The sequence below is a fragment of the Capra hircus genome, chromosome 22, assembly GCF_001704415.2.
Source record: "Capra hircus breed San Clemente chromosome 22, ASM170441v1, whole genome shotgun sequence".
NCBI lineage: Eukaryota > Metazoa > Chordata > Mammalia > Artiodactyla > Bovidae > Capra > Capra hircus.
Genome location: NC_030829.1, coordinates 53759986 through 53784651, shown reverse-complemented (window position 1 = coordinate 53784651; position 24666 = coordinate 53759986). Strand labels below are relative to the sequence as shown.

Here is a 24666-nt window from a genome sequence, read left to right as displayed (position 1 = left end):
TAAAGCATTGTGTACTCTGCAGTACAAAGAGAGCCCATACCGTGAATTGTTCTTTTCATGATGTGGCATTGTTCTTGTGACATTTTGAATTCGTACTAATTGTTATAGTTTTCTGAAAAGCTGGTGGAAAATGCACTAATACTTAAGAAGAAACCAATCAATGCACCTTCTTTCCTTCTTAGGTGCAAAGGAGCAGCTACAAGAGAGACAGATACGATGGATACCTTTGTGGATTCTGCTTGGTACTACTTCAGATACACTGACCCTCAGAATACTCAGAGGTACAGAAAGCCCTGCTGAATTCATGAGCATGTGTTGGTCTGGGGCTTCCATGAAGCAAACATCAAGATAGAATTCAATGGGCAAGAGATTTATGGGGGCAGGTGCTTCTGGGGAGTAAAGAGGGGAGGGAGCAGGAGTCGGTAGGCAAGCCCTGGACTGGGATATAGGTCTGACGCCGATGAAAGAAAAGGACGAAGGCAGAAGGATTCGGTTGAAGAGCCTCAGACCCCAGCAGAGCTTGAAAATTCTTGAGCAGGCAGGATGGGAGACGCTGAGAGTCCCACGTCAGGAGGCAATGCCTGCTCTGGTCCACTCCTCCCAGGAGGGCACAGGCTGCCATCAACACCCGGTGGGTCCAGAGATGAAAGAGCTGGAACCCATGGGTCAACTCACACTCCTGTAGTGAATGTGTTCAATTATTAAGTTAGTTCTTCAGAGCCAAGTAAATCCCAGGTATAGCAAAAATGAAAAAGAGTAAAAGGAAGGGCTTTTGTAATACCCTCATTGGCCCTGCAATCATAAATATGTAAAGTTATTAACGTAAATGAAAATAAAGATGCAAGTGTACAGGGAGGGTAGAAGGTAGAGGGTCAGCGAGCTGAGAGCAATGACCTCTTAGCACATACGGTCACTAGACAATTTCCAAAGCTGATAAATGAACAAAGCATATAAACATATTTTTAAATAATTGCCAGGAAAAAAAAAAAAAAACATCTGAAAGGTTTAAAAGTGGCTAATCTGAAAGGTTTAAAAGTGGTGAAGTGACAGGTGGGAGGTGGGGGGGAGGGTAGTGAAGGAACGGGGCTGGACACCACTGTTCTACATTATAAACCTTTCAGGACTGTTTTTTCCAGCGATGTGCATGTGCTTCTTTGACAAAAATAAATAAGGGAAAGAGAGCAGTAGGTAGATGGGTAGAGAAGAAAATGAGAACAAAAGGAAACCGGTGCAGACCACAGGAAACCACAGACACTGTGCTTCAAAGACCTTGCCAACTCGCTCTTGTCCACGGGAGAACCATTATACTGAAACCCTGTAGGCCAGGTACAAAAATGCCCCCGTTTTCTTCGCTGGTTGGGAGATAATGTATTTCCAGGGAGACGGCCGCTCCTGCCTGCCCCCGTCCTGCTATTCCGTGATTCACGTGGAGGCTGTGCAGAAATGAGCAGGAGCCAGAGTGAACAGCAGCTGGCAGAGGCAGAAAGAACACAGAGGGATTGCTGTGGCTGGGACCAACCAGGCAACCCCGGCCAACCCACAGAGAGGCCCCTCTTCTGGGTCTTCCTTTTCAAAGGAGCTTTTATTGCCTTCCATTTCACGTATGGTTGTGAGAGTTGGACCAGAAAGAAGGCTGAGTGCTGAAGAATTGATGCTTTTGAACTGTGGTGTTGGAGAAGACTCTTGAAAGTCCCTTGGACAGCAAGGAGAGCAGACCAGTCAATCCTAAAGGAAATCAACCTGTAATATTCATTGGAAGGACTGATGCTGGAGCTGAAGCTCTGATACTTTGGCCACCTGATGCGAAGAGCCAGCTCATTGGAAAAGACCCTGATGCTGGGAAAGATTGAGGTCAGGAAGAGAAGAGGGCAGCAGAGGATGAGATGGTTGGATGGCATCACCGATTCAATGGACATGAACTTGGATAAACTCCGGGAGACAGTGAAAAACAGGAAAGCTTGGCATGCTACAATCCATGGGATTGCAAGGAGTCGGAAAGACTTAGTGACTCAACAACGGCAACAATAATTTAGGAAGAGCAGCCTTACAGTGCAGGGGAAATCAGACTCTCCACCTCTCAGAGCTTCAAGGGAAAACCTTCCTAGAGATGACAGAGACTCCGGCTTAATGAGGGGCCCCTGAGTGGTGAGACACATCCTGAGACCTTCACAGCCCCCGGTTTGGAATCCCACCCACCACATCATTTCCCTCATAAAATGCTGCCGTGCATTTCCATGCTGCCTTGTGGTCTCACTGGGTGGTTTCCAGGATAGATCATGGATCCCAGCTATAGCTGCTTTCATTGTCTCACTCCTGTTTACTTCAGGCTTACTTTCAAGCACCATCCTTGACTTCCCTTGCTTTTCTGTCGCCTGCGTGAGCAGTCACATTTCTCCGGGGAGCCGTTTTTCACACAGAAACATTATTTAGAATTTTGCCAGAATTCTGACATTGTAGCTGCAGGAGAGAAAGCCAAGCTGTATTAAGATGCAGACACATGGTCTTTGGCCAGGCCCACCTGCCGAGCCCCGGGCTCCTGCTTCCAGCCCGAGCTGGAGTGAAGGTCCACGCTGGGGGAAAAACGTACTTGAGGTGTGGGGAGGAGAATTCACAAATACGAGAAACCATGGCGCGCAGATCCTCCACAGGCCAGGGTTTGCCTCACTGGATGACCTCAAGAGAGGGCCTTACCTTGGGGATGAAGAGATCTGTCCCCAGCCAGCACTGTTTCTCCCTCCCACCCCCCACCAACCCCGCACCCGACAAGAACCCAGCCAGGAAGCAGAGGGAGTGACCTTTTCCTCCCCGGCATCCATTAGGATTGAGAATGATGCTTCTGGTGAGGAAACTTTTCTTTTAGGACCTCCATTGACAAAAATATACCTGTTGGGTGAGAGAGAGTTGGGCTATTTTAATTACTCTACGTATGCTCAGGGCATTTTGAGAGGCATATACAGGCTCTTGCTGACCATCTGCATTTTGAGGCTACTTTTAAGACACGATTCCTGTTTTAGAATGAAGGTCTAGTATCTGTGTGAGAGTCTCCATTTTAAGTGCCATGTTGCCCTCTGTTGGCAAGAACTCAAAAATCTTATTGTCTATGGTAATAAAAATTAAAATAAAACCACAGTCAAATATATGCCTTGTACAGAAATACCTTTATTGCTGGTATATATTCCTTTTGTCCTCATTCTGTGTGAAAATCACATTTGTTAAAATATGTCAGCAATGGCTTCTAAAACAGTTCTTGTAAATTTCATAAATTAATATTGCTCTGACATTTTTCTCCTCTCTTATGTAAGCTTCTCATTATATTTTAAAATAAAAAATCACTGTTTTTCTTTCACATAATTTATTTCAGGGAATATGCAAATTATAATGTCTGTCTAATTTATGCAGTTGTAACAAAGTAGGGGTTTTTTTTTTTTTTTTTTTTTTTAAATAAATGACCATTTCTCTTCCTCCCAGCCCATTCAGCACAGCCTTGGCAGATTACTGGATGCCTGTGGATTTGTACATTGGAGGGAAAGAGCACGCTGTCATGCACTTGTTCTATGCAAGATTCTTCAGTCATTTTTGCCACGATCAAAAAATGGTCAAACACAGGTAAGCATTTACACTGCTTTGCAAAAGAATTCGGTTTCTTGAATAGCAGCTGAAAGCAGGTGTCAGTTCTTCTGGAGCAAGGTGAATATATGTGTAGCAGAAGAACTCTTATTTTTCAAGTATGCTTTAGAGGTCACTGTCAGCCTTGACCATTGGAAGAGCACCTGTGTTGTTGAGTCAGTCCCAGCCTGTGCTGTTTGCCTGCTCACATAGGATCTTCCCTTCAGCTCTTCTGTGTTAGATGGAGTTAAATCTCTGCTAACGGAGAATTTTCACCTGGGAGGCAGCGGAGAGCTTTCATCATGTTACATGGCTTTTTATAGCTTCTCATGTGAGGTCATGTTTATCATCAGGTCCTTCGATGTCAGCTCTTTCCAAGCTTGACTGAATCCTGCCTCAATATATCACTCTGATAAAAGTGCATAATGGATTAAAAGCTAGGGAAAAATCCATTGAGAAATTCATTCCCTGTTGGTCTGTAATCTGTTCCCTGTGGTGTTCAGAAAGATGTGTGTGGGGGCTTCTTTCCCATGAAATACCTCGTAATATGTGTGTGTATGTGTGTGCATATATATAATGTGTATAATATGTATATTTAATGTATTGTACAATTATAAAATTATACAATTTTAAAAATAAAATGACCATCCATGCACCCCCTTGTCACATTCGGAAACAGTCTTACAGGCCCCTCAGAATACCCCGGATGCCCTCTCCAATCAGATCATCCCCATTCCTACACCTCTGCCTCTCCCCTCACAATGCCATTTCTGAATCTTGAATTATGCATTTTCTTGCTTTTCTTAAATTTGTTGCTTCTTGATGTATTTTGACTTAATTTATGTTTTACATTGAGGCACAGTTGATTTACAGTCTTGTGTTAGTGTCAGGTGTACAGCAAAGTGATTCAGTTTCTTATGTACATAGATATATCTATTTATGTAAAACCATCTTTTGCAGATTCGTTTCCCACATAGGTTATTGCAGAGTATCGAGTAGAGATCCCTGTGCTATACTACAGGTCCTTGTTGATTATTTATTTTATATATATTATTGTGTATATGTTAGTCCCAAGCTCCTAATTTATCCCTCCCCTCAACCTTTCCACTTTGATAACCGTAAGTTTGTTTTCTACCTTTGTGACTCTATTTCTGTTTGTAAATAAGTTCATTTGTATCATCTTTTTAGATACCACCTATAAGTGATATATATTTGTCTTTCTCTGTCCAATTTACTACGCTTAGTATGATAATCTCTAGGTCCATCCATGTTGCTGAAAGTGGCATTGTTTCATTCTATCTTGTGACCGAGTCATATTCCATCGTATATTTGTATGACATCTTCTTTACACCTTCCTCTGCTGATGGGCATTTACGTTCCTTCTGTGTCTTGGCTAACGTAAATAGTCTGCAGTGAGCATGGGTGTGTGTGTATCTTTTCAAATTACGGTCTCCATAGTGGTTTACATTCCCACCAGCAGTGTAGGAGGGTTACCTTTTCTCTGCACCCAACATTTGTTATTTGTAGGCCTTTAAAATTTTATTTATTTACTTACGGCAGTGCTGGGTCTTCGTTGCTGTGTGAGCTTTCTCTCGCTGTGGCAAGCGGGGGCTACTCTCTAGTTGCAGTGTCTGGGTTCCTCACTGAGGTGGCTTCTCTTATTTCGGAAAGTGGACTCTTGAGTGCACAGGATTCAGTAGTCGTAGCTCGAGGGCTCTGGAGCAGGGGCTTAGTTGCCCCAAGGCATGTGGAATCTTCCCAGGCCAGGGATCAAGCCTCTGTCTCCTGCAATGGCAGGCGGGCTCTTTACCGCAGGACCATCAGGGAAGTCCTGTGTGTAGGCTTCTGATGATAGCCATTCTGGCTGGTGTGAGGTGCTACCTCAGTTTAGTTTGATTTGCGTTTCTTTAATAATTGGCAGTGGTGAATATTTTAAGATATATGTGTTGTTTCTGTCTTTGAACTTTGTATAAATAGAATCATTTTTCACATGTTCTCTCTTGCTTCCTTTGCTCAGCATTTTTGGAATTTCATCCATCTTGCTGCAGAGAGTAGTTGCATTTCTGTGTTACTGCCATCTGGTATTACATTACCTGGAATAGAGTTTCTAATACAGAGTTCAGTTCATGTCCGTACCATTAACGTCCTTGGGCTGTTTTGTGCAGTTATGAACAAAACTGCTAGGAGTATCCACGTATGTTTCCTGACATACACACATGAGCAGTTCTCTAAGATAATGTGCCTGGAGTGGGACTGCTGAATTGTAGGATTACTCACATGATCAACTTCAGTAAGAAAGCCAGGCTGTTTTTCAGATTGACGATATAAACCTACACTGGCACTACCAGAGGTGAGCATCCTGTTGATGACTTGACATCCTCACCACTACAACAGGCATCTGCCAACCCTGCATCTTCGTGGAGGGCAGGTTCTGGGACCTGCTGAGGGTACCAAATCTGCAGATGCTCAGTTGCCATGGTCGGCCCTTGATATCCATGGGTTCCACATGCTTGGATTCAACCCACCATGGATCGTAAAAGAGAGAGGGCTGACTGTATTATCCAAGTGTAAGACTTTTATCAAACTTGTGGTCATATAATGGATGACTTTGTGAGTTAAATTTGAATTTAAAGACTTAATGCAGCTTAGCGTGTTTTCATTCTGTTTATGAGCCTCTGTGTCTCCACTGCCGTTAAATCCCCGTTTGTGTGTCTTGCCCTTATTTCTTCTGGGCTGTCTTTTATCGATTGTAGGAATTCTGTAAATATTCTGGATGCTGTGTGTATTGCAGTATTTCTTTCCGGTTCTTGGCTTGTCTTATTTTTATGGTGTCTTTTGATGAGCAGAAACTCTTAATTTAATGTAGTAAATTTTAATAATCTTTTCCTTTATAGAGACTGCTTTTAGTATCTCAATACCTTTAATGGAATAATCCATCATTTTCCCCACTGATCTGCAGTGCCCTTTCCATCATAAATCAAGTTTTTGTGAATATGCAAGAGCCTATTTATAGGGTCTTTGTTTTCTTTTGTCCATTGGTCTATTTGCTTTTTTCTGTGCCATTAATAGTTAATTACTGGCATTGTTTAAGTATACAAGTCTCAATATCTAGTAAGGGCAGTCCTCCTACTTTGTCCTTTTTCTTTAGGAGTAACTTGACTATTAATATATTTAGACTTTTGTTCTTCCATATAAATTTCAGATGCTGCTTGTCAGATTCCACAGAGGTTATCTGTTGGGCATTCAACTGAAATTGCATTGGATCCACATACGTATTAATCTTTTCTCACTCTTCCTTCTTGCATCTCTGAATTGAACATCTGAAATCATTTCCCTTTTATCTGAAATATATATTAATACTTTAGAGTCTCTTTTTTTTTTTTAAGTAATGGACCAACTGTTAGTTCTTATTTACCTAAAAATAGATTTATTTCAACCTTGTTTCTTAGTTTGCCAACTCAATAGCACACTTAAAACAATGTGTTTTTTATGTCTGATCTGGCTTTTTCACTTGTTTTTCATCAGGACAATAACTCAGGTTCTTTTGTCTGCTACTCTGCCTGGAGCACCATTCCTGAGATTTTTTTTTTTTTCAGTTGTTTCTGTGCTTTGTTTTTTTCATACAACAACCTTTTAGAATGTTTTTTAATTGAAGAGACGAAAAGGGGAAAATATATCTGGTCATCTCTCTGTCCAGTTAATTGATGTTAACAATTAAAATAGTAAATAATGAAAAAGTAATACATGTCTAAAATTAAAATTTTTAAATTTCACTGCATAGAAAGTGAACATTGAAATCTTCCTCCCTGCAGCCTACCTTCTACCCTTCTCAACTGTTAACAGTTTTTCTTGATTGCTTCCAGAAAAATATTTTATATCTATTGATATACTCATTTTTAAGTGTTTCATTTATTATATATATATAGTCTTTTGCTTTTTTATTTTATAATATATCTTGGTGGTCTCTCTACATCAGCATTTACAATTTACGCATAGTATCCTGTCATATGGATATATTATAATTTATTTTAGCAGTCACCTTAAGTCACTTTCAGAACCTCTAAAATCCAATTTCATTAAAATGAAGTGCTTTGAAAGCTCCCTCCCTTTTTACCCCGTCCTCAGATCTGTTCCCACATTCTGTTCATACACACATGGATTAAGTCTACTGAAAGCTAATTTAGGATATAAATTAAATGCTTAAAATAATTCTCATTAGTCCCAGAGAACTTCATGTGTAAAAATTAACCCATCTGCATCAGAAGGCCACTAAACACATTAACAGCATTAATCCTCAGGGAAGTATTGATAAATTACAGTCCATCCCTTGGTGTCCATTAGGGATTAGTTCCAGGACCCCCACTGATACCAAAATCAGTGGATGCTGAAATCCCTCATACAAAATGGTGTAGTATTTGTATGTAACTTACACTCTCCTGAATGCTTTACGTCATCTCTAGATAATTTTATAATGCCTAATACAGTGTAAATGCTATGTAAATTGCCTGGGTACACCAAATTCAAGATTTGCTTTTTGGAAGTTTCTGGAATTTTTTTTTTTGGATCGATGGTTTGTTGAATCCACAAGTGTGGAACCCACAGATAAAGAGGGCTGACTGTAGTTACAATGTTTGTAGCTTAGAGTATAGCGTTTGCCATTCTGCCTTGCATTTCTTCTTTGTGGAAACTTCTTCACCTCACTAGAAATAGACTACCCTGGAGGATGGAACCTGTGTCCTGTTAACTATCACAGTCTCTCTGATATAAACAGAGTAAAATGTGTGTTCTTCAAAGGGAGTGTTCTCCTTGGGATAGGGGAAGTTGGATAGAGAAAGGCTAAGCTCAAACATCAAGTACAACCTGAAAAATAATTCCTTCTCATGTCGGTTTAGGGCTTCCCAGGTGGCTCAGTGGGGAAAAAAAAATCAGCCTGGCAGTGCAGCAGATTCAAGAGATATGTGTTTGATCCCTGGTTTGGGAAGATCCTCTGCAGTAGGAAATGGCAGCCCCCTCCAGTACTCTTGCCTGGGAAATCCCATAGACAGAGGAGCCTGGTGGGCTACAGTCCATGAGGTTGCAAAGAGTCGGACACGGCTGAGCGCGCACGCACGCATGTAGGTCTAGAAACAAAGACCACAAATTATCTCTGGCTTCTTAGCAGCAGGGCACATTTCTCAGCCTTGGAACCAGTATTTGTAGCAGGAATGAATGAGTCAATAAATTCCCCAATGGCTGAACTGATTTAAGATGTAGGACAGGACCTGGCTACTTTTCCGACTTGTTTGTGTCGTTTTAAAATCATAGTCAAGCAGAAAAAGATTTGTAGCATTCTGACATAATTTTAAAACACTGTTTTGGATGTGACTTGTTTCTATTAATTACCTTTCGAGAATCTGCAAAGCCTGAGGTCCACCTGGAATTTGCCTTACCATCAACTTTAAGGGCCAACTACATGGTATAAATAGAAATATACCTATGCAATATATGTTTTTAAAATTCTTCCCAAGATGGTTCGATTTTATTCCATGCCTTCATACTCCCCCTAAAAGAGGAGAGTCATTTTAAGCCCTCAGAAGGCTGACCTTTCTGAAGAAGATGCAGAAAGTCATCTTATCTCTGTTTCTCAGCACACTTGTCAGCACTGCTCCTGTTCCACAGAAGCGTCTGAAAATATTTCTGAGCATCAGCTCTTTAGCGGAGGTGTTTTGGTAAACCAGTTGGCCTCAGATGAAATGAAAATCATCCACTTTCTGTGATGAGTAATTCAGAACTCTCCAATTAGCATTTATTTTAAAGCCCCCAGACAACTTTATCAAGCTGGTCTAGGGTGAAATTTTGAGACCTGTCAATCACATGTGTGTTTCTCCTTATTTATTAGCTCCTTTTCCTAAAATGTGAATACATTGGAATTCCTTGTCTATTTCTGTGTGCCTTTTGGTTAGCACTGTCATATCAGGAGGGACTTGGGATGTCAGTTGTCCCCTTTTCATTTCTCAGTCGCTTGGCCGCTGTCTCAGGTAGTAGGTCTGGACTGGGAGTCCTGAAACCTGTTTCATGCTCACTTGGTCCTGTGATTGGTGCTGCAGATGAGAGTTCTGACCCCTGTGGTTCTCCCTGGCCTCATAGATTAGGGATTCAGTCACCTCTGAGTACCCTTTTCACTCTCTGATTCTGGTTAAATGTCTTCAAATACAAAAGCAACGGTTTATGTGGCTCTAATAATCTTCCTATTTCCTGGAAGAGCCCAGGCCCTTTCTTTCATCACTTGCACACTTAGGTCTGCAGTTTGAATTTCCAGAAGGGCTCTTTAGCATTTATAAGAAGAAACTGGCCTCTGGATTAGAAGTGCCAGCCCATGGGACAGCTGGTGCCTTTATTGTGTGTCTGAAACATCAGGTTGGTGATTAAGCTGGAAGTTATGTCAACAGGAAATCTGCAAAAGAAGAAATGCAAGTGATCAGTAAACATACTCTAAAATGTTTATCTTGTTGGCAGCAAAAAGAACACAAAATAAGCGTTTTCCATACAGCATCCCAGTGAGAGCGGGTCTGTCATGCACTACAGTTGGGAACAATCTTTGTGAAAAGCATTTTAGCAGTATAGAGAAAGTGCTTTAAAAATAGTCATAAAATAGTGCCTTAAAAAAATAGTTTTGAGCACACTAATTACACTTCTAGAAATCTATCCTAAAACACAAACTTATACACAAGAATGTTCATATAAGTATTACTTCAAGTATTACCCCAAACCTAAATGCCCCAAAATGCCGAGAAAGGGCAAAGTATACTCCATCTCTATGGAGGACTTCATACAACTCTTTATATATATATTACAAAGGATGTTGAACACCAAGGAGAAATACGTCTGAAGTAATGAGAAGTGAAAAAAACAAGGCAGAAATTTGTAGATACAATTTGATTCTCTGTCTTTACATGTACACACACCAATACACACACAAAGCAAGAGAAAAGACTAGAAAAAAAATTATGTCAGCATGTTAACACTAGTTCTCTCTGGATGATGAGCTTATTGATGATTTTATTATTTCTTAATGGTTTTTTCCCCAGATGTTTTTTTCCCAATGACTGTGTGACTCTATAGCAGAAAATAAAGCGAAGTCATTTACAGTTTATATTCTGAAGCAGGGAAGTATGCTGGGCGTGAAATGTGATTTGTGAGCATGGGGGAGTAGGGGGGTGGCGGGGAGTCAGCATCAGCCTCAGCTGCTCATACAACCCAGAGGGACCCTAAATTCCCAGAACTGATGTTCTGTCTGCAGTTTGTAGTCATCAAAGGGCGGGGTGGCGTCAGAAGCTGCAGTTCCCCCTGCTGACAGCCAGCTACTGACCACTGTGAGCTCAGCAGGCCTCCGTCCTCAGTCCAGGGAGCTTTTTCTAATCGCACCAGAAATGGACCTAGTGGGAAAAGGTAAGGGAAAAAAGAAAGACTTTACCTGAGTCTCATGGTATTAATAAGACTTCTTTCCAGGCCCCTGGCTAGCTGCTAGGAAATGGAAACAGTGATACTTTCAGACCAGCCACGTCTCGACGCTTAGAAACAGGCCAATTATGTGAGCATGATGGCCCTGGACGCAGGGCAGGGACGAAGAGCAAGGTGAAGTTAGTCTGAGAAGTCCCAATTAGAAACTGTTTTCAGAGATCTGCAGCTTTCTGCTTTCTTCTTTCCAGATCTACATAGCAGCCAACTGACCAGGCAGGAGAGAGGGGAGCAGGTTATCCAGGGTTTCATAAGTAAGGCAATGTCACCTGCAGTGACTGGTTAGGGCTCTGATGAATCCTGAGATTCTTTTAGCCACGTCGTGATTAATACATTCCTATATGCAGTGATTTTTGTAAGGATGCTTAATAAAATAGCCTGCCTGTGTTCTGAAATTCCTTGTTAACCCTAATGATTAGTAACCTTTCTCCCTCCCTCCCTTCCTCACACCCACCCTCCCTTCCTTCCTTCTCTCCTTCTTTGGACAAAGGTGTCTTTCCATGACCAGCAGGTGTTAGTTGTAATTTCTGAGTTAGTGCAGTCCAGACTGTCAAGGAAACACTTGACGATTCCATCACTTTTCATCATTCTACTTGCATAGAGCCGTGCTTCGGTGCATATGAAAGTAATCCAACCCTCAGGGTGGTACTGAAGGAGTAAGAGGAAATCTGACTCAAGGAAAAGAACACTAATTTGTATTCATGAACGTGAAACCCATCCAGGCCTTCCCCAAGGCAGAGGCCCTGCATAACGCCTCCATCTTCGATGGCTTTGGAATCCGAAGGGATTTGTTGGTGGCTTGGAGTGGCAGACTTTTCACTTTCTTATCATAAAGCTCCCTGCTATACAGAGCCGTTATGACACGTGACTATCTCGGTTGCGTATACAGTTTTGTGCCCAGGTACCTTTTGGTGGATGAATGTACAGATGGGAAGTACACGAATTACGCTACTGTGGATCTGAGTCATGAGCTTGGCCGTGCGGTGTGACGGCTGCTCCAGCAGGACCCCCCTTGGCCGCCATGCCCACGCCACCTGCTTCCCTGTATCACACTCCACGCCTCCTCCTTGCTGGTGATTTATGAGCGTGTCTTGGGCCACCCACTTTCCTGTAAGCTTTTTGATTAAGTGCAAGAGGGGTCTGTACCGAGTTGTCGCTCAGATACAAACATGACTCCTCATTCAGAGCTGAACTCCACCTAAGGGTGGATGGAATGAGAACCGGCTTCCCAGAGCCCTGAGGCCCTGGAAGAGTGGAGGGAGACTCACTGGGGACTGAGCAGGATTCCAGGAACTGGGGGGCCCCTTCCCCCTTCCACGCTCGTTCCCTGCTGATCTTCCCAGGGGCTTCAAGCGGACAGAGTCTGAAATCTTTGAGCATGCCTCTCTCCGCAAAAAGGGCCTGCCCCTACTTGGAAGCAGTAGCATCCCGTGCCCGCCTTTCATCCCCTTTCTTCCCTCATCTCTTGTCCCCTCCACACTGTCCCCTTCTCTGCTGCTGGCAGATTTGTTTATTCATTCGTGGAAACAAACTCGACGTAGCTCAAACCAGCTGCCTTAACGGAGCATCTGTGATGAACTGGGTGCCGGAGGGGTCTTCAAGGCTCCTCCTACTCCCCACTCCCAGGGAAGGCAGGCAGCAAAGCAACGCACGTGAGTGCACAGCAGCATTTACTACCTGCCGGGTGCAGTTTTAGGAGCCACACCGGACACACCGAAGAAAGAGCAACTAATTTTGCCCAGGAGGGCCTGAGACGCCTTCCTAGTGGATTTGGCGTTTGAGTGGAGTCTGGAAGGAGGGGTAGAGTCCTGACGAATGGGCAGTTTTCATGGCACTTCAGGGAACCGTTAGTGAGGACCCGGAAGCGCCTGTGGGCAGTGCATGTAATAAAGAGGAAAGGAAGCGGAAGGAGGGACGGGAGTCCTCCATGGCCGAGTGAGCAATTTGGACTTGGTGTGGCAGGAGTCGGTCTTCAGCTCCGACTGGACTTTCTGCTCCCCCCTGCCAGCCTTGAGGGTGGGCAGGCATCTGTCTGGCTCAGTGACAGCAGGCAGGCTGGCCTTGCCCTAAATGCCTGACGTGTTGTCAGCACTCAGTAAATAGCTGCAGAATAAACAAATGATAGGTGTCATAGGGTAACTCTGATTTCTGAGCACGTGGTTCCAAGAATCCTGAGGCTTAGCCCGAGTCCACCAGGACGTGCAGCCATGGGTCCGTGATGGGGGCAGGGGCCCCAGGGCAGTCTTGCCATCTCTGCCCTAGATGGCTCTTCTGGCCACCACTGCAGTACTTCAATCCCAGGGGAAGGCAGCCCGCGCGAGGCTCAACCATCAAGGCGCGTTGTTGCTAACTTTCGGAAATTCAGACTTATTTAACTGGCAGGCCTTGTTTTGGGTGCTCTGCTGTCTGAGAGGGATCGCCTGCCTTTCTGGGAAAGGCCTCCGGTGTGGGTACTCCCGTGAGATTCCCTCATTCTGAAAGGGGTAGAAGTGGTTTCAAAACAGGCAAAATTGATCCACGGTGTTAGCAGCCAGGCGGCTGGTGCCTGTGGTGGGGAGATGGTGCCTGGGAAGGGGAGGAGGGGGACTCCAGGAGGTGGGTCACATTCTGATCGTTGACCTGGGTACTGGTTACGCTGGTGTGTTTATCTTGTGAAGATTCCTCAAGTTTTACCAGCAGGAGTTACAAGCTTTTCAGTATGTGCGCTTTGCTTCATTTAGAAGTTCACTTTTAAAAAAGAGAGAGAGTTACAAAAGATGAGGCCAGAGAAGCGTGTAGCCTTAGGCAGAAAGGCTGGAGTTAGGGTCAGAGTCCCACAGCTTGAGGGTTGAGATGGGGGTCCAGGGGTGGGAGGGAGACTCAAGAGGGAAGGCATATATGTAAACTTATGGCTGATTCACGTTGCACGGCAGAAACCAACACAATATTGTAAAACAGTTATCCTCCAATTAAAAATAAAGGGGCTTGCTTTGCTGGTGGCTCAGTGGTAAAGAATCCCCCTGCCAGTGCAGGAGACATGGGTGTGATCCCTGATCCGAGAAGATCCCACATGTTGCGGAGCAACTAAGCCCTTGGCCACAGCTGCTGAGCCCCCGTGCTGCCACTGCTGCAGCCCGCGCCCCCTAGGGCCTGCGCTCAGCAACAAGAGAGGCCACGCAATGTGAAGCCGAGCAGCGCAGCTAGCGTTGTTACTGTTGCTCAGTTGCCAAGTCGTGTCCAACTCTTTGCGACCCCACGGATTGCAGCATGCCACCCTTCCCGTCCCTCGCCAGCTTCCGGAGTTTGCCCAAGTTCGTGTCTGTTGAATCAGTGATACCATCCAACCATCTCATCCTCTGACGCCCTCTTCTCCTTCTGCTCTCAATCTCAGGGTCTCTTCCAGTGAGTCAGCTCTTCATAGTGGTCAGGTTGCCAAATGATTGGAGTTTCTGCTTCAGCATCAGTCCTTCCAGTGAGTATTCAGGGTTGATTTCCTTTAGGATTGACTGGTCTGATCTCCTTGCAGTCCAAGGGACTCTCAAGAGTCTTCTGTAGCACCACAGTTCAAAAGCCTCAATTCTTCGGTGCTCAGCCTTCTTTATGGTCCAACTCTCACATCCATACATGACTTCTGGAACAACTGTAGCTTCAACTATATGGACCTTTGTCAGCAAAATTATGTCTTTGCTTTTTAATACATGGTCTGTGTTTGTCATAGCTTTCCTTCCAAGGAGCAGTCACCTTCTAATTCCACGGCTGCAGTCACCATCCGCAGGGATTTCCGAGCCCAAGAAGAGGAAACCTGTCTCTGCTTCCACCCTTTCCCCTTCTATTTGCCATGAAGAGATGGGACAGGATGCCATGATCTTAGTGTTTTTAATATTGAGTTTTAAGCCGGTTTTTTCATTCTCCTCTTTCACCCTCATCAAGAGGCTCTTTAGTTCCTCTTTGCTTTCTGCCATTAGAGTGGTATTGTCTACATATCTGAGGTTGCTTATATTTCTCCTGGCAATCTTGATTCCAGCTTGTAACTCATCCAGCTCAGCATTTCGCATGATGTGCTCTGCATATAAGTTAAATAAACAGGGTAACAATAAACAGCCTTGCCGTACTCCTTTCTCAATCTTGAACTAGTCCGTTGTTCCATACAGGGTTCTAACTTGCTTCCTGACAAGCATACAGGTTTCTTAGGAGACAGGTAAGATGGTCTTGATATTACCATCTTTAAGAGTTTCTCACATTTGTTATGGTTCACACAGTCAAAGGCTTTAACATAATCAATGAAACAGAAGTAGATGTTTTTCTGGAATTCCCTTGCTTTCCCTTTGACCCAGCGAATGTTGGCAACTTGATCTCTGATTCCTCTGCCTTTTCTAAACCCAGTTTGTGCATCTGGAAGCTCTCCATTCACCAACTGCTGAAGCCTAGCTTGAAGGATTTTGAGTATAACCTTATTAGTATGTGAAATGAGCACGACTGTATGGTATTTGAACCTTCTTTAGTACTGCCCCTAGTTCGGAAAAAAAAAACAAGAAAAATTCCAGCAGGTTGTAATTCTGCCCATCCCCAGAAGAGAGCAGCATTGCACCACTTAATAACCGGCAAGAATTTAAGCCCAAGCTCCTTGTTTCTGCCCCTGCCCCTTCTGGAAGCTTAAAGCTACAGATTTTGATCATCCTACTGATAACCTTTACCTTTGGGATCCAAATCATGCCTCCCTTCTTCCATCCCAAGGACATATTTTTTATTTCTATTAAGAGTGACTAAAGCCATGTACCAAGAGTGAGAAAGGAGAGGAAAAACAGCAAAAACTGGTGCGCAGGGACACTAGAGCCTAAGACGGTGACAGCGAGTTCACCCTCCTGCCACTGAGCCCAGCAGGAAGAAAGCTGCAGTGTGCCTCTGTGTGTGAGGCGGCAGCATGTAAAGTTATTTGAGGAAGATTCCTAAAAGATGAGCTAGTGCTCAAAAATGTGCAGCCCGGGGGGTGTGCAAACGTCGGCCCCGTCGAGCCCACTGATGCCCAGGGACGGCCCCACCAGGAGTGGGGAGGCCGCCCTCACACGTAGGACACTCGTTCAGTTTGCTCTGTAGCCACTGTCTTCGTCTGCCCAGTAAAAAGTAACCATATGATTTTCTCCTCCTGTTTTAAAACTGTGTTGTGTCTTTTGTGTAATGAGGTTAAAATCCAGGTGCCACCCCAGATTGGATGGAAGGCACAGATGGCTTCAAGAGCTGGCAGCCCCAAACATCCACGTCTCCCTCCCTCCGTCCCGCCGTCCGTCTGTCTGTTCATTTGTATTTTTTCACCCACCATCCGTGTTTCGAGCATGTTTAAAGGGCCTGTTGTCCATTGAAACAGTGCTAAGCGCTGAGACAGATGAAAGGACAAGACAATAGTCCTTGTCACGACAGGGGCAGGGCGGCGGTAGACGGGTATTTATGTTGTAATCAGTACACAGCCTGGGCGTGCTCTTCATGGCCGAGCGTGCTGGACATGGCAGGACCCGAAGGAGAGTCCAGAGCTGCCTGCAGGGGACAGGGACGCCCACCAGAGAAGGGGGTGCCTGTGCTCAGTGGTGAAGGCCAGGTCCAGGTTACCCCAGGAACTCAGGCCGAGATGGGCATTCCTGCCGAGTCCTAGGGAGCGTGGCCGGTTCTGGGGACAGCCAGGTGTCCCTGGGACCTCTCTAGGACCAGCGGCATGTAGGTGTGGAGGGAGAGGCCCAGAGGGCAGACTGGCTGGCGGCAGAGAGCTGCACACTCTGTCTGTAGGCAGAGGCCCTTGAGCTTCCTGAGGAAAATGCAGATCTGGGGTCTTGGGCATCCAAACCCCAACCTGCCCTGGATACAGCTCGTGTGGCCCAAGGACACCAGGTTCCTCGCGGTTCTGTGCCTGTGCTCCTGAGAAATGGGGACCACAGACACCATTGCTCCCCCTTAAAGGTGCTTCTTTTTCATGTCACTCACATTGTCTGGGAATCTTCCTGGGACGTGGTACAGAAGGATGTCATTCTGCCAGTGGTGCCATTGCTGGTGGAATGTCTGCAAGGTGGAAGGAAGGCAGTTTTGTGACTCAAAGAGTGTATTATTAAGATAGCTTTTGGAGCCAGAACAATGGGGTGACTATTTTTCTGCATGTACGTCTTCCAAATTAACACGCTCCCATGGTGGACAGGCCCTGTGACACTGAGTAACTTGACTAATTTCCATTTAATGTTAATTATATTGGGTGTTTTACACCTTGGCAGATATCCCACACACACACACACATACACACCCGCCACCAAACTCACATGTGCACACACACATACATACACATGCTCCTAACAGGATTTTAAAACACAGAGACCAGGGGTCCTTTTCTTCTAGCTGCCCTTCACCTCATTTTCAGTCATCCCCGTTGTTCCACTCCATCCCTCTGAGTCCACTGGAGAATTTCCTTTAAACAGCGTCTGTGCACACAGCTGCTGTGACGGGCTGCACCGTGTACAAATCAGGGCCCTGTCCAGAGGCCTTCTTTCTCTGTACCAGGGTTCGTCTGTATTAGCCTCGCATGTGAAATGAGCTTCTGTTAATTAACAAAGCCAGCACCCTGTGCCTCCATCACTAGAGCTGGGTTTGTGCTCTGCTTGGCCTCTTTGAGGTTATTGGGTCTTTGAGTTATTTGTTTGATCACTAAAGTCGTGTCCACCTTCTTGTGACCCATGGACTGCAGCATGCCAGGCTTCCTTGTCCTTCACTATCTCCTGGAATTTGCTCAGATCCATGTCCGTTGAGTTGATGAGGCTATCTGTTGGGTCTTTGAGCCTCTAAGAAGCCGCTCCGTGTAAGTGAGCTTGAAGCCCCCGAGGGTTCTTATGTTGATAGATGAGCTGTGCTGGGGGTGATGTTGGCAGAGAATGTCAATCTGTCTCCTCACTCAAATGTTCCTCCCTGTGCTTTATAAGAGTGAGATATGGACAGGTGCTCTCAGCAGAGGTCTCCACAAATTGAGTGGGGAGTAGCTCTTTCTTGCGTGCTTCAAAACTGCACAGCAGTTTCAAATCTGAAATAATTTCAGTTCGAGGGTCAAACCTCTGCTTGTCCTCTTAGGAGAAAATGTCTTCAGTTCACTATTCAGCCAGTAAGGGTGTGACTAACACTGCCTTTTTTAAAAAAAAAATAAGTACTATAAATAAATTATAATCCACCCATATAAAGTACTGAATAGATGCTGAAAATGAAATAAAATCTGGGAAATTCCCTGCTGGTCCAGTGGTTAGACTCGGTGCTTTCACTGGCAGGGCCTGGGTTCAATCCCTGGTTGAGGAACTAAGATCCTGCATGCCAGGCTGTGCAACCAAAAGAGAAAAGGAAGTAGCTCTGTGTGGACTCACAGTCACTGCCTCAACAGAGGGCAGTAGGCCTGGGAAGACAGGGGGAGAGGGGTTTGAATTTGAACAAAAACGGTATAGTGAAGTGAAGTCGCTCAGTCGTGTCCGACTCTTTGCGACCCCATGGACTGTAGCCTTCCAGGCTCCTCTGTCCATGGGATTTTCCAGGCAATAGACTGGAGTGGATTGCCATTTCCTTCTCCAGGGGATCTTCCCAACCCAGGGATTGAACCCGGGTCTCTCGCACTGTAGACAGACACTTTACCATCTGAGCCACCAGGGAAGTCATAGCCATGTATAATTTGCATGATTTTAAAATATTAAAAAGAATTGAAGCAGGCACTGTATGAAAGTTAAGGAATGGATTATCTTCATGAATAAAACCCCAGCGTAGAGCTCTCTGTATCACCTGGCACTTTTCATTACTCCGGGCTCAGCATGACTGACGTCTGTGCGTGTGCGTGCGCTCACTCGCTTCAGTCGTGTCTGACTCCTTCCAACCCTATGGGCTCTAGCCTGCTAGGCTCCTCTGGGATTCTCCAGGCAAGAACACTGGAGTGGGTTGCCAGGCCCTCTTCCAGGGGATCTCCCCGACCCAGGGGTCAAACCTGGATCTGCTGCACTTCAGGTGGATTCTTTACCGCTGAACCACCAGGGAAGCCCAACTGACCTTTGTACATACCTTTAAAATTTACAAGTAGTTTCATGCAGTTGTTTCATTTAATCCTCCCAACAACCCTTTGAGGCAGGTTTTTGTAATCCCTGTTTTACCAATGAGCAGACTGATGCTCAGAGTAAAGAAGTGACTTGACTTGGCTCATTGAGAAGCAGCACAGAGATTCCAATCCAGGACTTCCAGCTGTGAGGCCTGGTGCTCATGGCACTTCACCACGTTGGAAATCTCCGCTGATTTGACCTAGTTTTCTTAGCGTTTATGTGTAAGGAGCCATTTGTGCAAGTTGAGTCGACAAGCGGTCAGCCAGTTTTCACAAAGAGCAGTTCTCTGTACTCGTCAGCTGGTTAGGTTTGTACCGCTCTCTCTGGATGCTTCCAGTCCCCGCCCCACCCGTTTTCTTCTCCTGTTTTCTTTCCTCAGAGAGCCTTTTCATAAACTGCTGGCCCAAGGCCTCATCAAGGGGCAGACATTCCGCCTACCGTCTGGACAGTATCTACGGCGAGAGGAAGTAGATTTCACAGGTAAGAATGGCTCATCTGGTTGTTCTTGGAGCCAAGGAATATTTAGCTAGGAGGAACAGAAATCCACGCAAAGGCGGGTTTCACCCAAGGACATAGGGCCTTCGCCCAAACCCAGCTGCAGGGAGGGGCAGCGTGTAGGACGCCGAGGCCGCTGCTGCCTCCTCTGCCACTCTCCAGCCTCTAGTTCCGCTCCCTGCTCTGCTCCGTTCTCCTTCCCCTGCCAGGCTTGGATCCCGCCCTCCCTAGTTGCAGTGTGCAGAGTGACCTTGGGCAGATGCAAGGCCACCTCCTGCCTCACCTCCTTGGGACCCCCAGCTCCAGTGCCCAACAGCACCAACCCTGGCTCCAGTGCCCAACAGTGCCAACCCTGGCTCCAGCGCCCTCTCTCAGTTCCAATGCAGAGAAGGAGACTTAACCTTGTCAGGTGTCCTTCCTGGTCCCAGCCGCTGGAGCTTGGCTGCAAGGCCACCTCATCCACACACGGCCAGGGAAGGCCTCCTCCGTGAGCACCATCCAGATGGAGAGTGTGGAGCGGGGAGGAGAGAAGGAACAGCTCCACAGCAGGACCCATGTGTAGCGTGAGCCCAGCGAGCTGACCCCACATGTGGACCCCGCTCATGGGGGGAGCTCACCTTCTGGTGACTTCACACGGACGGGGACGTCCCTCCGGGTGAAATGACCTCAAACATGTTCTGCTGCCCCGAGACCCTAGAGGGTCAGCTGCCAGCTGCCAGAGGAGGCCCCGAGTCCATAAAGAAGAAAGCAGTATGCAGTCCTCCTTACCCTTTTTTCCTGTCCTTTTTGTATATAAGTGATTTACATTTTAAAAAGAGGGCATTGCTTTGTCTTGTTTTGTGGCTGAGAAAAAGCTGGCAAGTGCACTACCTGTTCATTAGAGGCAGATTTGTGGTGGGAGGTGGGCCTCGTTTATTTGAAAACCAAAACACGGTTACGATGTCTAAAGGGAGAGAACACGTCACACTAAGTGAATTAGTGGGATTCTTCAAGTGGACACGTTGAACGGCTCCCTCAGTGTTTCCGGATTGGATACACTGTGATAGAACCGGCTGGGCATCCCCTCCTACCGACGCGTCCCTCTGGTGTGCAGGTTCCGATCCTGTTCACGCAAACACGGGGGAGAAGCTCGAGGTGAGCTGGGAGAAGATGAGCAAATCCAAGCATAACGGCGTGGAGCCCGAGGACGTGGTGGAGCAGTACGGCATCGACACCGTCCGGCTCTACATCCTCTTCGCCGCCCCTCCAGAGAAGGATATCTTGTGGGATGTGAAGAGTAAGTCAGCCTCTCCTCCCAGCCTGCCGCCTCCGTGACCCGCCTCCGCGCCCAGGGAGTCCAGGGAAGGGCCCAGGGGTCCCACCTGTGGAGCAGGTAGCAGTTTGCCCGACATCCTGTGCCATTCCTGGGCCCTCATGGTCAGACGTAATGAGCCCAGACCACCGAGAGCGCGCGCTGTGGCTGCAGACCCCCGGTCGCCACTGCAGCCCTGCTGACCCCGCCCCCAGGGTGGGGCTGGGAGCCTGCCTTCAGCATAGACTGGCTGTTCTCCGGCAGCTTCTGCGAGGATCCCACTTTGGGAACATGTCCTCGAGCCAGGCTGGTTTTTGTGGCACGCCTGGGCCCACTGCGGTCCACGGAGGTCAGTCCCCTCTTGGTGTAACCTGAAAGGTTTTTTCCTGGAATGGTGTCATTGCCCTTTACTAGGCCGGAGAACCCCACGTGGGGCCTGGCCCTGACGTTGCCTGTGACCTCTGCAGTCACCCACAGCAGCCTGCAAAGCCCCATGGTCGGGGTGTTGGGGCGGGGTTGGGGGGCGTGGGGATTCCTCCCTCCAGAGTTGTTTAGATCTAACACTGGGTTAGCAAGATCCTTTGGAGGAGGAAATGGCAACCCACACCAGTATTCTTGCCTGGAGAATCCCATGGAGAGGGGAGCCTGGAGGGCTGCCGTCCACAGGGTCGCAAAGAGTCACACATGACTGAGCGACTGAGCATGCGCGCATGCTGGAATACGTGAAACAGGAAGCTGGCGAGGACCGGGCTTGTGTTAAAATCCTCAGGCTGCGTGGCAGTGTGGCTCTGAACGCAGCCTGGGGGCCAGCGCTGCCTCTGTGTACTGCCTGCCCACGGGAGAGGTCAGCCTGCACCGTGTAAGTCAGCCCTGTCTCCACGCACACTGCTGGTTCCGAGGACGTTTTCGTCACAGCACAGCAGGCTTTCTTAACCAAGGAGGCGATGCCCTCCTGCACATCCTGGCCCAAACTTCTAAGCCCCTTTTGGGCTGGTGACAGTTGCTGGGAACGCTTTGAGTAAGCCCCGGCGTCCTGTGCTCAGAATATCTGGGGGCCTAAGAAGAAATGACTGAGTCAGTCCTGCTCTGAGTTCCAGGCCCTGGCAGCCAGGGAGGACCCTTCTCCCTGCCCTCGGGGAGATCCTGTTAAGCATCTCCTCCTTCACAGGCGCTTTGTCGCTTGGGTGTGACCAGACCAGACATCCTCACGTGTCTCTCTCTCTCGTTCGCTAACTCACACGCAGCCGACGCGCTCCCCGGGGTGCTGAGATGGCAGCAGCGTCTGTGGTCCTTGGTGACTCGGTTTATCGAGGCCAGGACGTCTGGGCAGGCGCCCAGGCCTCAGCTGTTGAGCGACAAGGAGAAAGCCGAGGCCAGGAGGCTGTGGGAGTACAAGAACTCGGTCATCTCTCAGGTCAGAACCCTTCCCGGGACACTGGTTGATTCTGTGACTGAGCTCTCGTGGTCTGTGTGGCCTGCCTGCCCTGGGGGGTGGCCACACTGGGTCTTCCTCCTGTCTCATTATGGTGGCCCCGCTTCCCTTGAGTATTGGATCCTGCGGCTTCGGGTGTTTCCCCACGGAGGCAAAACGGTGCACACGCCCTAAGGGCAAGAGACGCTCTTGGGAAACAGCTCCCCCTAGTGATGATCTGAGGAGGCTGCCCACTCTCCATGTTTCCATATTTAACTCATCCTGGGGCTTTCCTGGTGGCTCAGACAGTAAAGAATCTGCCTGCAATGCAGGAGACCCAGGTTCGATCCCTGGGTCAGGAAGAGCCCCTGAAGAAGGGAATGGCTACCCACTCCAGTATTCTTGCCTGAAGAATCCCATGAACAGAGAAGCCTGGTGGCTATAGTCCATGGGGTTGCAAAGAGTTGGACATGACCGAGCAATTAACACTTTCATTTTCAGATAGAGACTCAAACTTAATGTCATACTGATGACACACTATATATATTATAAAAACAGAAACAGAGTTTTAGTGTTGAAAGGGGTTGAAAAGACTCTGTTCTTTACTGGCCTCATCTTTAGCCTCCTCATCATTGCTTCTGCGGGCAGAACTGAGGCACAGAACGGTTAAATGCCCTGTGAAGGTCACACAGCCCATGAGGACCGAGCAGAGAGTTCCCTGATACTCAGCATAGTGGAGACTTTTCCACTCAAACTTTGTTACACAGTATTTGTGTAAGTTATTCTGGAATGAATTTTGCAAATAAATTAATGGCTTATCTTCTTAGAGAATAGCATATTATTGTCTAAATCATTTTTAAAGATTCTTCATTGATAACATCCCTGTAAATTGTTCATCTGGAAGTCTGCTGTAATACCATGACATTCACCTTTTTAAGAACTTTGTGGAGAAATGTCATATGTCTTTGAAAGAAAGCACTTAGGAAGTCTGAAGCCACTTTTGAATGGGCACCAGATACCCCAAATTCCCCTTAGCCTGAATGTTTTCTTTTTTTTTAAGATGTGCTGATTCAAACTTAGAAAGGCAGCCGAGGTCACTTCTCTGGACTCTGGTAATGGAGGACACTGAAGGAGCTGAGCTTTTCCTCTGGTTTGAGTGGACTGCAGTGGCCCCGGCTCCAGCATGGTCCCATTTAGTGACACTTCTTCAGCTTCATTTCCATCCTCTATACCATGCTGTAGAGAAACAGAGCTCATGGAATTGACTTTAGCCATCTGAGTGCTGCTTGAATGATTGTCTGCTTATCGCATACTTTCTCTTTGAATTTGGCAAATTCTTCTCTTCTGTCAGATAATAGAATTGGGTTATTTCAACAAGCTGGAAACTCTTGACATCTTAAGGATGTGTTCGTTTTCTGTATCCTTACCCATGGTCAAAATTGAAAAGCATGCCAATAAGAAAAAGCTGACAAGTAGTATTTGTGTTCTTGTGTTGACTCTACTGGAGAAGGCGATGGCACCCCACTCCAGTACTCTTGCCTGGAAAATCCCATGGACGGAGGAGCCTGGTGGGCTGCAGTCCATGGGGTCGCTAAGAGTCGGACAGGACTGAGTGACTTCACTTTCACTTTTCACTTTCATGCACTGGAGAAGGAAATGGCAACCCACTCCAGTGTTCTTGCCTGGAGAATCCCAGGCACGAGGGAGCCTGATGGGCTGCCGTCTGTGGGGTTGCACAGAGTCAGACACGACTGAAGTGACTTAACAGTTGACTCTATATTTGAAAATGTAAGACTCACCTTATCCCCATATACCAGTAATCTTCAATGTGAATTAAGGTCATGCGACCGTGGGGAAGTGACGTCCTTTATCCCATCTCCTGTTTGCTGTTTGGCCATCAGGTGGGTCCCGCCTCCATTTCAGGTAATTATCAGTGTTTTCTTAGGCACCTGCTGTGGGAAACCAACCCTGTCGCAGCTATAGAGGAAGAGGAGCAGTCTTGAGTGGCAGAAACAACACTGACTTTGACTTTAAAATCCTTTGTGCTGATAAAGCATTATAGTGACTATTTGAGATAGTGAAAACAGTTATAAGTATCTTTTATGGCATGCACTTAATTCCACATTTTTTGGATAATTCAGTTTTTGTGTATGTGTGTGGAAGCCTAACAGAACTTTGAACAAAGTGAACGATTCTGCTTTTACCAATAGGTGACTGCCCATTTCACAGAGGACTTCTCGCTGAACTCTGCGATTTCTCAGCTGATGGGACTCAGCAGTGCCCTCTCGGTAAGT

The 24666-nt window shown here is 46.6% G+C and overlaps 1 protein-coding gene across 2 annotated transcripts in view; it reads left to right on the top strand.

Moving 5' to 3' along the window:
* The window catches only part of LARS2 (leucyl-tRNA synthetase 2, mitochondrial), a 146667-nt gene that overhangs the window by 103734 nt on the left and 18267 nt on the right, over nt 1–24666 (top strand). For both annotated transcript variants that reach the window (XM_005696049.3, XM_005696050.3), the window contains 6 exons: nt 183–281; nt 3469–3606; nt 19555–19655; nt 20764–20946; nt 22206–22375; nt 24583–24660. In XM_005696049.3, the coding sequence (XP_005696106.2) occupies nt 183–281; nt 3469–3606; nt 19555–19655; nt 20764–20946; nt 22206–22375; nt 24583–24660 (769 nt within the window). The remainder of the gene's footprint in view (nt 1–182; nt 282–3468; nt 3607–19554; nt 19656–20763; nt 20947–22205; nt 22376–24582; nt 24661–24666) is intronic.